We start from the raw sequence: 13032 nt of genomic DNA, 5'->3' as shown, positions 1-13032 counted from the left end.
TTAAAACAAAAAAATGAACATTTAAATTTCAATCAGACTCAACAGATTCTCCTCAACAACCCAACACATGTTCAAATATCCAACATCATTTACAGCAGCTTCACTTTAGTAGAACATTTGGAGTTTTCTTCAGTAATAAACACATATGTTTGGGCTCTTTAAGGAGAAAAAAATGTGCTTTTCCTTATTTTCTGTCATATATAAATATATGTATGTATATACATATCGTGTCATAATCTCAGATGTTCATATTAAACATGGCTAAAGTCTCAAATAATGACGTAAACGTATGTAAATGGACAAAATGTATGACATTGTGGACTTCTTTGTGATTTGGTAGACTTTCTAAGTCATTTGGACAGATTGCTTTGTTACTTTTTTGGGGTAATTTGGACAGATGCCAATTCATGGTGACCATGTTTGTCATTTAGGACAGAGGTTCTCAACAGGGGGGCCAGAGCCCACTAGGGGGCCACAGGGAGCTGCAAGAGGGGACCTGAGGTGGCTGTAAATGGTATTAAGAAAAATACAAAAAAATGACCAAACAACGAGAGAAACTATCTAAACAAATAGTCAATATGTAGTGCTTCATTTGTATAAACTAAGTGCCTAGCCCAACAATAACAAATAAATAAATTGATCAAAATGCAGTGTGGTGCAGTAGCATGGCCGTACGCACCACTGAGGTCCCCGTCGTCCAGATGTTGGGTTTTTTCCCATGAAGTGTATATAAATTCAAATAGTGAACTGCTTAGATTGCAATCCCTCCACCAGCCCCATTCAATACGGACAAATTATGAGTTACTCCACACTTGCCTCCTCTCTGCTCTGTGTAAACACTGCCTGCAGTTCAACAGGAAACTCAGTCAGTCATGTAGAATCAGTTGTTCTGAGGAATGCAGAATTTATTTAGATTTTTCTTTTTTTAACATCATTTTATTAGAAAAACTGTGTATTTTTGGCAAATGTTCAAATGAGATGCAGAATAGAGTGATTTGGATGAAATATGACTTTTAGCTTAGATTTGGTTCATTTTCCTGATGCAGCTGCACGTCACACATTATTAGTTTATGGACCAAAACTGAAAATCCAACTTGTTTTTTCTGTTTTTAAAGTCTCTGGCTCACACATGCTGATATTTGGGCAATTTCTTTAGGATACCATACCTGTCATACCCGCCAGCGGGTTTTGGAGTTTAGAGGATTGACTCGAGTCTGTTTAGGTCAAACAGAGACAACAGGCCTCAAAGGCGGAACAGACAGATGAAACATTTTCTGAAACTTTACCAGAAACAAAGGCAGGCGGCATCATCGGCCTCAAGTCCCTGGATATATTTGTCTATTTGGACAAATCATGTCCTCTTTTCTGGGTGTGAACATTGGCTGCAGTTTTGGACAAATTACCAGAACAACAAACTAACTCTTTCTTTGTGTTGTTGTCTTTACTTTTGTACCTCATAAACAGAAAGTGTTCGTCAGGCCGAAATAAGGCGCTAATAAATAAGACACGATTGTGAACTTGATGTGTCATCTTATTTTTGGGCTACTTAAGGCTGACTATTGATTATTACACAGACTTTCCAATGCCACTCTCATATCTGGATTAAAGAACTTACTTGAACAGATAAAACCAAGTTAGAGAAACTTATTTTTATGTAGAAACACTTCAGAACCTTTTCAGACCGCCATCACTGAACTCTTTCCAAGAGATATCTGCCAATACTGATCAGCACTGGGCAATCAGAGTATTCCTACTTTAGCAGCTACTAATGCGTCCTGACTTCATGTTCATAAGAACAAAATGTCCACTTATCATCATTCAGACAGTTCATCTACATCTCATCGGCATGCGCAGGTTTTCCCGGGTCATGGCTTCCTTTTCGAGCCGCCACTTCAGTCCGCCCGGAAACAACAACCGAGATGTTTCCTGATTGGCTCGCTCCAAGGGCCGCGCCATCAGTGGCTGAATTTTCAGAGTTTTCTGTTGGTTCTTGGAGGATGACGTTGCCCTCCGGAGGTCTTGATTGGCTGAGATCCGAAGACGGAGATAAGGAGTCGGATCGGACTGCCGGACCATCGAGTTCTTCTGCCATCGGCTGCGAAGACACCGGCTCAGTCAGGATGTTCCTGGAAATAACTGGAAGGACTCAAAACGATTAATTTTGCTGCTGCACCAAATGTTCCACAACATTTCAGATGAGTTAATTTAACAAGGATCTTGTTGTACTTAAAACTAAATGTTACAGTGAAAACCAAAATGTTCTGTTAAATATGGAACAGACAACAGTGGATTCTGATTATTTCACCTCAGTGTTGTGGCCCCACACATGTATGTTTGTGTTTATGACCTGATGTAAATCATCAAGGCTAAACATTTTCACCTTGCACATGTATTTTTCTCCTTTCCCCAGTAAAAGCTTTAAAATCTGTAGTTTCAGCAAGATTAAATAAATCATTTTAATTAGTATCGATCTAACATTATAAACTGACCATCCACATGCTTCATTTCTAAAGAAAACACATAAAACAAATCATACTTACACCATTTGCACATATACAAAGTCGTCACTGAGGTTTATTTCCCAACAAAATTCTAAATACTTGATTTGATTTCAGCTTCTTAACTGATAATCTGCAGACTTTTTGTTGTTTTAACATTAAAGTAATTTGAACATGTTAAGTTACAGGATTTTTAGGTCAAATAATCAATCAATCAAACCAATAATCAAAAGATTATTTCACAATGATTTGAAGGCCCGTTTAACAAACACAGAAGGAGCCATTCAACACATAATTCCTCTTTGAACCAGAGAAAAATGTACACAAGTCAGGAAACTGAAACATTCCGGTTTGAGTTTCTCGATTATTTGCTCACCTGATTTGTTCCTGCTAGTTTTTGACAGATACATTTGAAAAAGTGAGCACTTTTGTGGGATTTCTTGATTCCCGGGTCTCAAAGGAAAATCTGTGATACTTTATAAAGTTCCTGATGAGGAGAGAAACTGACCTCCTGTGGGTCTGTAGTCAGCGTCTCCAGTCGGGTCGCGTCTGAACGGGCTGAAACTGGGCAGGATGATGAGACCCAGAGACACCAGGATGATCTGAGGACACACAAACACAGCATTCATCTACAACATGCCCTGAAAACCTGAACTCTTCAGAGCCAGTTTTAGAGCTGGAGCTGAAGTTTATAAAAACTGAGATTTTATCTAATAAAAACACTTTCAGATTCAGGTGTTCATCACGTAAAAATACATGGTTTTAAAATCCAGCTGTTAACATTGATCCTTTGCTCCGACTATGATGCTGTTATGATATTAACTACATAATATTAAATCAATGTCCCTCTATAGTTCGCCATCTCTTTTAGAAATAAAAAACAAGTTTGAAAAAACTCCCCCACGCTATCTTATTTAAAAATTAGGAAACTAATTTATTGTTTTGTTAATTAGTGATGTTTCTGTGAATGGTATTGATGTGTGTAAATAATTTCGATTTTAATATTTTTATTTTCTATATAATATTTATGGATTTTGGAAGCTTGGATGTCAAACCAAAATACTTCATACATCGAATGAATCACACATAAACCAGAGATCTTAAAGCCGAACACAAGCGCTCAGTGTTGCGTACCAGTAAGCAGGTGCTGGTCTGGGCTCCTTTGCTGACCGTCTGTTTGATCAGAGACTGAAGCTGTCGCAGTTGAGCCAACAGAGACCTGAAAACACACAACACAATCCATGCTGTCATGTTCATCCATTCATATTCAGCAGCAATAACTGGCAGAGTGCAAATTGACTCAACACCAAAAAACAGCTCTGTCTCTCACTGCTTCACGATGAAACTTTAAGTCAAATGTATTCATAAAGCACATTTAACAGCAATAAGAGCTGAGCCAAAGTGCTCCACAATGAAAATAATAAAACATTAAAACTCAACAAAACACACAACAGAAGTGCAGTCTGCTTTTTCTCTGAAAAGCTGCACAACAATGGAACTCTATTCTGATCAGTTCTGTCAGCATTTAGTTGGCTTGTCCTTCCTGCTGCCATCTTGCTCCTCTTTGTTGTGTTTGACAGCTGTACTAGGAAGCAGTTTAGTAGGTTGTTGAGGTATTTTGAGCCTAAAGTCAGAGTTTTCAGTGTCACGAAGGTGGCTCTCTTTTGACCTGCTAGATCTCCATGGTAACTGTTGCTGTGGAGTTAGATCTCCATGGTAACTGTTGCTGGGGAGCAGGTTATGTTCAGAGCTTCACATTTAAATCGGTTGGAAGAAGCATCTCCCTTTAACCAAATCATTTCCTGACTATTATTTATGAGCGATGCAGATTCTCAGTTATATCTGCAAACATGCTGAGTTGTGCGTTACTAATATCACTGAATGAAACCGTGTAGCTACAGTATCACACACTGTATGCATCACGTTGCTATGGGAACCAGACATGTATTTAGTTGGAAAACACAGAAATATGTTTTTATGTTTGGCTCTGATTTGCTGTCAAGTCCATTTACTTTGCTGGTACTACAGCTGACAAAACCCAGATTAGAAAATGGATTATTCTGCTGGTTTTTACTACAGAGAATATTTAATCAATAACATTAATTTTGCTTTGATTTGGCCAAAAAATAAATTGATATCTTGCATTATGGGACAGTGTCAGACCTAAATGCACTTCAATACAAGATCATGTTTAATTATATGAAGTTTAAAGTTCAACCGTTTTAATGTGCAGCTGGTAGTCAGAAATATGCGGCTGCACTGATCAGAAAAATAAATATATTAACCCACGTTTGACAGTTTTCTACCAGCATTAGTGTCTTGCATCTTTTGCAGGAGCGGCACTTTTAACCATCATACATTTTTTAATATTCCTCATTGCTGACTGAAGCAGCTGCACACGACTGTTTCATTTTGTGCAGAAGAGTCACATGACGGGTTAAACGTCTCCTTTTTGTGTGAACGCACTTAGAGTCTGAAGCAGAAAGCCTGAGTTGACAAAGAAAGTTGAAAATCACCTTTGTTGTACCGTGTGTGTTGTAGCTTAAAATAAGCCGATGGCTAACTAACTCTGCTACATTCAACTAATGTTTATTAATGTATACTGACACTGTTTGAAAGAAATGTCTGGATAAAATAATTACAGCACGAAATGGTACAATCAATCAATAATAAGTGATTAAATGTGCTCGTACATGTTGTGTTTCTCCAACTGCTCCACCGTCCTCTGCAGCTCTTTGTTCTGTGCCGAACACGCTGCCGCCCTGTAAACACACACACACACACTATATAAAAACTTTTTGAGATAAATTTGTTAGAAAGCTTTTTTTCACACATTGAAATCTGAGGCTGTTTGAAGGACAATATCTCAGAACATTTGCACTGTTAATTCTCATCGTGTCATTGATTCAGAATCTGCAATATTGGACAAGTAAATCCAATAAGCTCTGATTACAGGCAAGTTGAAAATTCTGCACAAATTAACAAAAAACTGATAATGCAGAAGTTAAATAGTGATGTTTTCTGAACCATATATGGCTGCATGTCACAACAAGATAAAACATGTAGAATACTTTTTAATATGAAATAACTGGTCACAAAAACGAAAAGAAATGTATTAGAACATTTTACCTTTCATAAAAAATATCTCTGTTATTACTTTGAGTAACAACTTTCATTCTCAGAAACTATAACTAGTTGACTTCAGCTCGCTATAAAATTTTCAGGCAAAGCAGATTATCAGTTACATTTTTACATTTTTTATCCCTAACTATGCTTTTTTTGTTTCTTTAAAATAACACCAAATATCTGCAAAATGATCACATGGGAACATTTAATTATCAGTTTTATTATTGACGTTGATGTAAATTACATCGACTAACCGCTGCAGCCCTATTTCTGACTGAGGTTCAGTCCATAAGTGTTACTTTCTTTGTAAATAAGTCCTGAACTCTCCCTGCAGGTTTGGTCAGAGGATGTACCTGCTCTCCAGCCCGTCGATGTACTCCTTCCTCCTCCGTCGGCTGTCCTGAGCAGACTGCTTGTTGCGGATTTTCCTGCGAACTTTCTTCAGGATCCGTTCCTCAGCCTGCAAGTAAAGGTTGGTTCAGAATCAGCATCGTTCTTTACCGGAAGGCTAAAAAGCAAGCGAGGTGTCAGTCAGCGGTCTGACCTTGGTGAGAGGAAGGTTGCTGGGTAGAGAAACTCCCTCCTGAGTCAGCAGCTTCTGCTCCTCCTCAGTCAGCTGGAGATCCGGCTGCAGTTGAAACAGAAGAAGAAGAAAAAGAGTCAAACCCCCAGGCTTATTCTCGGCTTTTATTTCTAAAGTGCAGTTAATACAGTCAATATATTAAGCTTTAAAGATCTAATTTGGGGTGTTTGCCTTTGATTTACATAGACTTAGAGAGAGAAGTAAAAATCATTTTCAAAAAAATAACTCTCTCTCATTTCTCTGGAGTTTAGCAAATAAAAATATTTTTGGGTAATCCTACCTGACCTAAAACAGAAAAAGTTTTGTCTGATTTAATTTCAGACTGTGAGAAAAAAAAAAGGTTTTCTGTCTTTTTATGCAGTGTATGTCCTTCTGGTTCAGTGGTTTTTGGTAGCTACTAATGGTACACATTTTTAGTAATTTACATTTATTTTATTTTAGAATTAGATCTCACAAGTTGCTGCCTCTGCTCTGTGGAAACACTGCCTGCAGTTCACCTGAAAACTCATCATTTTAATATCATTTTTTCACTGTTGGTCATAGCCGAGTTAGTCATGGCTTCATGTTTGCACAGAGCTCAGACTTGTAGTTTGTTTTACAGAATCTGGCTAAAGCAAAGTGGATATTTTATTTTTTTTTATTTTATTGCTTGAATATCAAGATTTTAAGGTTCAGATGAATAGTAAAAGGGTTGTCAGTAAGTTGAAAATCCAGTGATTCTCTCTGTTTTTACAGATTGTGGCCGATAAATTGGGATTGCTGTCTTTACAAAAAGACAAAATTTCAAATTGGCAGGTTTTGAGTTTTAGGGGGTTTCATGCCTGTTGCTTCGACTCATCTCTCCTTCTCGCCTCCTCCAACAGCGTGTCAGGTGGAGGTGAGGACAGGAGTTGAGGGACTGACAAATGATCAGAGTCTCACCAGGTCTCCGTCTGGGCTGAGAGGGTCGACGGCAACTTGACGTGCTGCTAAAACCGGCAGCTCGTTCACGATGCACGAGTCCGAGAGCAGCACCTGAGAGCTCCATTCATCTGCACAAGACAGAGAGGACGACATGTTCAGTCACATCATCTGTGTTTTTGACAGCGATTACTGTGTAAGCTCACAGTGCAGCGGATTTTGTGGATTTATTATTAACTCAGCACTTAATACAATCTGATGTTTACCGAGGCCTGAATGAGCTAAAAATGATCCATTTCAGATTTGTTTTGGGTTTTTTTAATTTGATTTTTTTTTAAATGATGCAACAAGAAGCATGACAAGGATCAATCAGAACTGGCTGTGCAAGCAATACAATTCAGGCACAGAAGGAAAATCCACAGAATCATTGTTTCATTCAGGAAACACTTTTGTAGAAATGGGCTTTAACTGCCAGATGATTTTTAAGAAACTATGAGAACTAAATATTAGGAAAAAGTCATCAAAACAATGAGAACGCGTATTATAAATATGAAATGTATTGATTTAGTTCATTTCAAGAACGCGGAAATAATGTTCAAAGCAAACATAAGTTGCTCCCTGATAATATGCAACAACTGCTAACAAACAACAGTACAAACTATGAATTAGGAGGAAATTCACATTTTAAAAAGCCCTTTGCTCGAACCACCATGAAGAGTAGATGTTTATTAGATTGTGCAGTAAACTTATGGATACTCACTAATATCTCAAAATGAGTACAATCATGAAACAATACCAGAAAAACTTACTAAAAGACAGCTTAAAGACTACAATAATGTGGTACAGTGAAGGTTTTGTTAAGGTTTCTAAGATGTATGTAAGCATAAGGTTTAAAACAAATAGGAAACATGTGTGGACATGTAGCAGGTTGGAGTTAATCAGGTAAACTTGAGCCTACTCATTTTGCCTTTATGTTATTGTGGCATGTCTGAAATCAATCAATCAATAAACAAATCAACAAAGGTTTCAGGACTGTTAAATTAAACTGACATCAGACACACACTCTGGCCTCACCGAGCTCGATGGCGATGACGTTCTCCTGTCCGGCGTCAGTCTTGGCTCCACCCACCCCGTTGATGTCATAAACCACCTGGTAGACGGTCGCCAGAGCCGGCTGGTTGGTCGCTGTGGTCACCATGGTGACAGGACTCTCGATGACTGGCTCCTCGGACATGCCGCTATCGCTCTCTGATGACAGGTCGGCAGGCGGCCCGCTGGGAAACACCTCGTTTGGATCGACGCCATGGAGTACGTCCTCTGAGTCGCTGTCGTGGAGCGTCTGGACATTTAGAAAGATGCAGACGTTTGATTAATAGTCAATATGTTGAGCTTTAAAGATTTGATTTTGGGTATTTTGCCTTTGATTTACATAGAATTAGAGAGAGAAGTTGGCGAAGCAAGCAGGGGAATGACAAAATAATGATGAGAGTGGGAGGGTTTTCAGTCATGCTGTAATGTTCTGGTGAACTGCAAGGCAATGTTTTCAACCATCGGCTAGATGACAAATTTAACAATCACTAAAGTTTAAAATGTTTCTTTGAACTTTAGTGGTTGGTGTTGTAATTGTGGTTTTTTATCTATTAATTATGGAAGGGCAGGAGGTCTGTCCTCAGTTAATATAACCATAGGATATGTTTCACTGGCAGAGGACACGTGGGTAAATCTGCCTTTTCTAAATTTAACCATGAGTCCTTGTCTGGAAACAGGAGGAGGTCACTCACAGAGTCAGGGTCTACTGCCCAGTCCTGCAGGGGTTTGTCAGATCCGCTGAAGACGAGCTCGGAGCAGGAGAACGGAGCATCGAGCTGCCAGCTGCCGGTCGCCACGGTGCCGAGGAACAGCTCGCCGCTCTCTGCATCCATCACCTGAAACACATTTACACAATCCATTATCAGCCTGATCACACACAGAAAAGAATCTGTTCCTGCTGGCTGTTGATCTGACATGAAGCCAGATGTGTCTTCACACACACAAACACAAAAAAACAATAAAAATTAGACACAAAGCAACACAAAAAAACAAGACAAAAGAAATACAAAACAACAAAAACAAAACGAGCAAAGCTAGATGTAAATTACAAAAGTGAAACACAAAGTGACACAAAACAACACACACAACGTGCAAAATGACCAAAAAGAGATATAAATAAAATAAAATAAATTACAAAACTGGAAAAATTAGAAGCAAAACAACAACAAAAAACACAAAATGACAGAGGGGATATAAATAACCCAAAATGAGACCAAAAACTAGCAAAATGTCTTAAAGAGACACAAAACTTCAAAAAGAACGACACATAACATAAAACAACAAACACAAGACATGATACAACCAAACAGAGCTATAAAATGACAGAACTACAATAATGACACACAACACGAACAACCAAAACAAGATACAAAACGACATGAATGTCGAGACAAAACAACAAAAACAAAACAAAATCACAGAGACAAAAAAATGACAAAGATGAGAACATAAAGTGGCAAAATTGTCTCAAAGAGACCCAAAATATCAAAAGCGAGATACAAAGCAACACAAAACAATGCAAACAATGACAAACATGATATGATCAAAGTGAGATACAAAACAGGCAAAACAAAAGTAGTAACCTACAAAAATGAGACATAACACAGAAAACTATAAAAATTGGATGTACAAAACTACACAAATGAGGGACAAAATGACAGAAGGGACACGGAAAATGACCACAAAATGACACAAAGGAGATAAAACTGTCTCACCACATTTGTAAAGGAAAATACAAATAGTTGAATATCAACATTGTGTGGAGCCTCATTTTTTTTTTCAAAGAATCACAGACATTTAACATTTGTGTATTTTTTCTGATTTGTGTCATTCTAACTGCGTCATACTGCTCAGACGATACTTCTGAATTCTCTCTTCCTCTATGTTTGTGCTAAATCCTTGGAGGAAAAATTAAAAGTGTTGATCCTGATGTGTACAGCAGGCGTCCAGGTGTGTTTGTGTGTGACATGTGACAAAGCAGTCAACACGTGAAACACAACACCAAGCACACAGCACAATACAGAGTGTGTCTGCAGATCAGGACGAGCCCAGGTGACGCAACAGTGGAGGAGGACATCCTGGTCGGCACACACCCACAGACACACACCTGATCTTGGGCTGCAGCAGTCACACTGAGCAGAAACACGATAAGCTGCTCGTCGTGTTCCTGAGAACCAACAAACACTAAGACCCTGAAGTTTTTCACTGTTTCACAATCCAAACTCTGGTGGTAGAAAACGGTCAGAATCCTTGATTCCCGGTCGGCAGGTACAACCACAAACAACAATGTCCTGGGAAGCCCTGTCTGTTCACACTCGCTGAATTCCATCACAAGCTGCTAGAGCTCAAACTATTCACCACTGAGTCCATCAACGCCAAACTGAATCTCTCCAGGTTTTAGTGTCGGACAAAACAAGACAATTAATCGAGAAAATAACAAACTGATTAACTGTGAGTGAAAGTAAATAGTCATTGCTTGCCACTCTTAAAAACAGCTGAAGATAAACTGTGCACGTGAGTTAATTATTAATCCTTCAATCAGTGAACACATCAGCTGAAAATTAACAGTAAAAGTCATGTACTTTTGCACAATATAAAAAAAATTTCAACCCTTTACTTTCACATGCAAAAAACAATAGTTGGCAGTTGGAAAGATTAGTATTGTTTTGTTATTATTAATATCTGTAAAGCTGCAGCAATTAATCAAACAGTTGTCAACTGTTAAATTAATCACCAACTGTTTTGACAATTAATTTGTTAGAGTATGTTTTAAGAAAAAAAAAACAGTCTAAATTCAGTAACTGAAGCATCTTACATATGAATAGTTTTATGGATTATTTCCTACTCTGTGACAGCAAACTAAATATCTTTGGGTTTTGAATAAAAGAAGACCTAGCTTTAAAATCAATAAAACCAAAAATGAATATATTGTTAGATCTGACATCTAAAAAACTATGTTCCACTATTTTGTCAGGTGTAACAGTAAACTTGATCTCTGAAGTTGTGATTTTTTGGGGGGGCATTTAATGTCCACAATAATCAATCAACTACTCCAGATTTTGTCTGATTAATTGAGAATAAAAATAACTGTGTTTCAGCCCAGGGACAGATTAATCAATGATGGAAATATTTTTAGAATGAACACTGAAAAAATAGGGGTTTTTTTGCTTTTATTTGTCAGATGTCAAAATAGAGTGGATCTCTGTAGTTAGGATTTTTTGGTATCTTATAACCAAAATAATTAATCAACCAATCTAGAATCTGTCACATTTATCAATAGTAAAAACACCATGAGGTCTGGCATCTTGAAAGCTTTTGTGAGATATAACATTTCAATGAATTTCTTTGGGTTTTGCAAGAATAATCGGGAAGATTTTTAGTAACATACAGCCAAAATAATTAATCACCTAATACGAATTTGTCAGATTAATCAATACTAAAACTATATTTACATGTGGAAACACTGTGATTCTGCAACATCTGTCTAATATGCTACAGATTAAATAAAAAAATCAACCAGCAGCTCTGATACTGAAGAGTCAGTTTATACTTAAACACAGATTTTTGTCATTGTTAAGCAGCAGTGTCTTTCAGTCCATCCACCACCGTATTCAAGTCAGTTCAGAGTGTTTACAATCCAGATAATCTGATTTCTCACAGATCAATTAGATTGTTATTAATATATTAATGGGATGCGGTGCTCTTAGGCTTGATTACTGATCATCATAAAAGTGCTGATGATCTGTAGTGCTCTCAGGCTCGATTACTGATTAGTATGAATGTACTGATGCGGTGCTGTCAGGCCTGATCCTGTTCAGCCGGATCAACAGGAGGGCTTTAATGCCACTCACCGCGGACTCACGGAGCCTCTTTGCTGTTCTCCTGTCAGACCCTCCGGTTCTTCATCAGTCCTCCGCTGCAGCACCGACACACACCGACACACACAAACGCTGACAACACACAAACGCTGACAACACGCCGCTTTGTATAGAAAAAGTCCAGCTGTTGCTCAGAGCAGTCTGACAGATTCTTCCTCCTCCAGCGTCTTCTTCTTCTACTACTACTACCACGTCTCCTTCTTCTTCTTCTTCTTTGGTTTTCGCGGCGGACTTTAACGGCCGCCACCTACTGTACCGGAGTGTTAAATATGTTAACTTTGGTTTCAGGTAGTATTTGTAAATTGTTTCTTTTCACCATCTTATTCACTAAACAATCAGTTAACTACCAAAGAAAGTAGGTGTCAGGTGTTTAGATGATAAAAGGACTCACTGGATTGAGCAATGTCACATGGCGTCTGTCTTGTCAGCGCCTGCAGCACTGAAGACCATACCTAATAATTTAATAATTAATATAATCATTTCGGAGGTCACCCTGACATTAAAACTCCATATATAGAAGTTTTAGTGGTCGGCAACCAGGGAGTCTCATCCGACCCGGAAAAAGTGACAGCCGTAGCAGACTGGCAACTTCCTACTACTGTCAGGCAAGTCCGTTCATTTTTGGGGTTTGTGGGGTATTACAGACTATTTATAAAAGATTTTGCTAAGATTGCTAGACCCCTCAATGAACTGTTAAAAGACACTGGTCGCAACAGGCGGCGGCACTCCCCCCCTGTTAACTGGACAGGTCAGTGTGAAGCAGCTTTCCAAAGGCTAAAGGGGGAGCTGCTGCAGGCTCCCATTTTGTCATATGCTGACTATACCCTGCCTTTTACCCTTTACACTGATGCCAGCAACACCGGGCTTGGGGCAGTACTGGCCCAAGAACAGGGTGGTGTCGAACGTGTGATCGCATATGCCAGCCGGAGTTTGCACCCAGCAGAACGCAATGATGCAA

At 38.6% G+C, this 13032-nt stretch overlaps 1 protein-coding gene across 1 annotated transcript; it reads right to left on the bottom strand.

The window, feature by feature from the left end:
- Positions 1-875: 875 nt before the first annotated feature.
- On the bottom strand, positions 876-12182 carry creb3l4 (cAMP responsive element binding protein 3-like 4). The gene is made up of 10 exons (XM_008302792.1): positions 12048-12182; positions 8889-9032; positions 8182-8446; positions 7129-7238; positions 6169-6252; positions 5978-6084; positions 5192-5260; positions 3633-3717; positions 3007-3100; positions 876-2136 (listed from the first exon to the last, which is right to left on the bottom strand). The coding sequence occupies exons 2-10, from the start codon at positions 9027-9029 to the stop codon at positions 1832-1834; spliced, it is 1260 nt and encodes a 419-aa protein (XP_008301014.1). The 5' UTR covers positions 9030-9032; positions 12048-12182; the 3' UTR covers positions 876-1831.
- Positions 12183-13032: the final 850 nt, after the last annotated feature.

The sequence above is a fragment of the Stegastes partitus genome, unplaced genomic scaffold, assembly GCF_000690725.1.
Source record: "Stegastes partitus isolate 25-593 unplaced genomic scaffold, Stegastes_partitus-1.0.2 Scaffold1881, whole genome shotgun sequence".
NCBI lineage: Eukaryota > Metazoa > Chordata > Actinopteri > Pomacentridae > Stegastes > Stegastes partitus.
This window is presented reverse-complemented; position numbering and strand designations above follow the sequence as displayed.

What these genes read in the sequence shown, in the direction of transcription:
- creb3l4 (XM_008302792.1), bottom strand. Translation starts at nt 9,029, where the DNA reads ATGGATGCAGAGAGCGGCGAGCTGTTCCTCGGCACCGTGGCGACCGGC. An exon ending in CGTCATCGCCATCGAGCTCG is followed by an intron (nt 7,239 to 8,181) that starts GTGAGGCCAGAG and finishes TGTCTTGTGCAG; the next exon opens with ATGAATGGAGCTCTCAGGTG. An exon ending in AGACCAGCACCTGCTTACTG is followed by an intron (nt 3,101 to 3,632) that starts GTACGCAACACT and finishes GTGTGTCCTCAG; the next exon opens with ATCATCCTGGTGTCTCTGGG.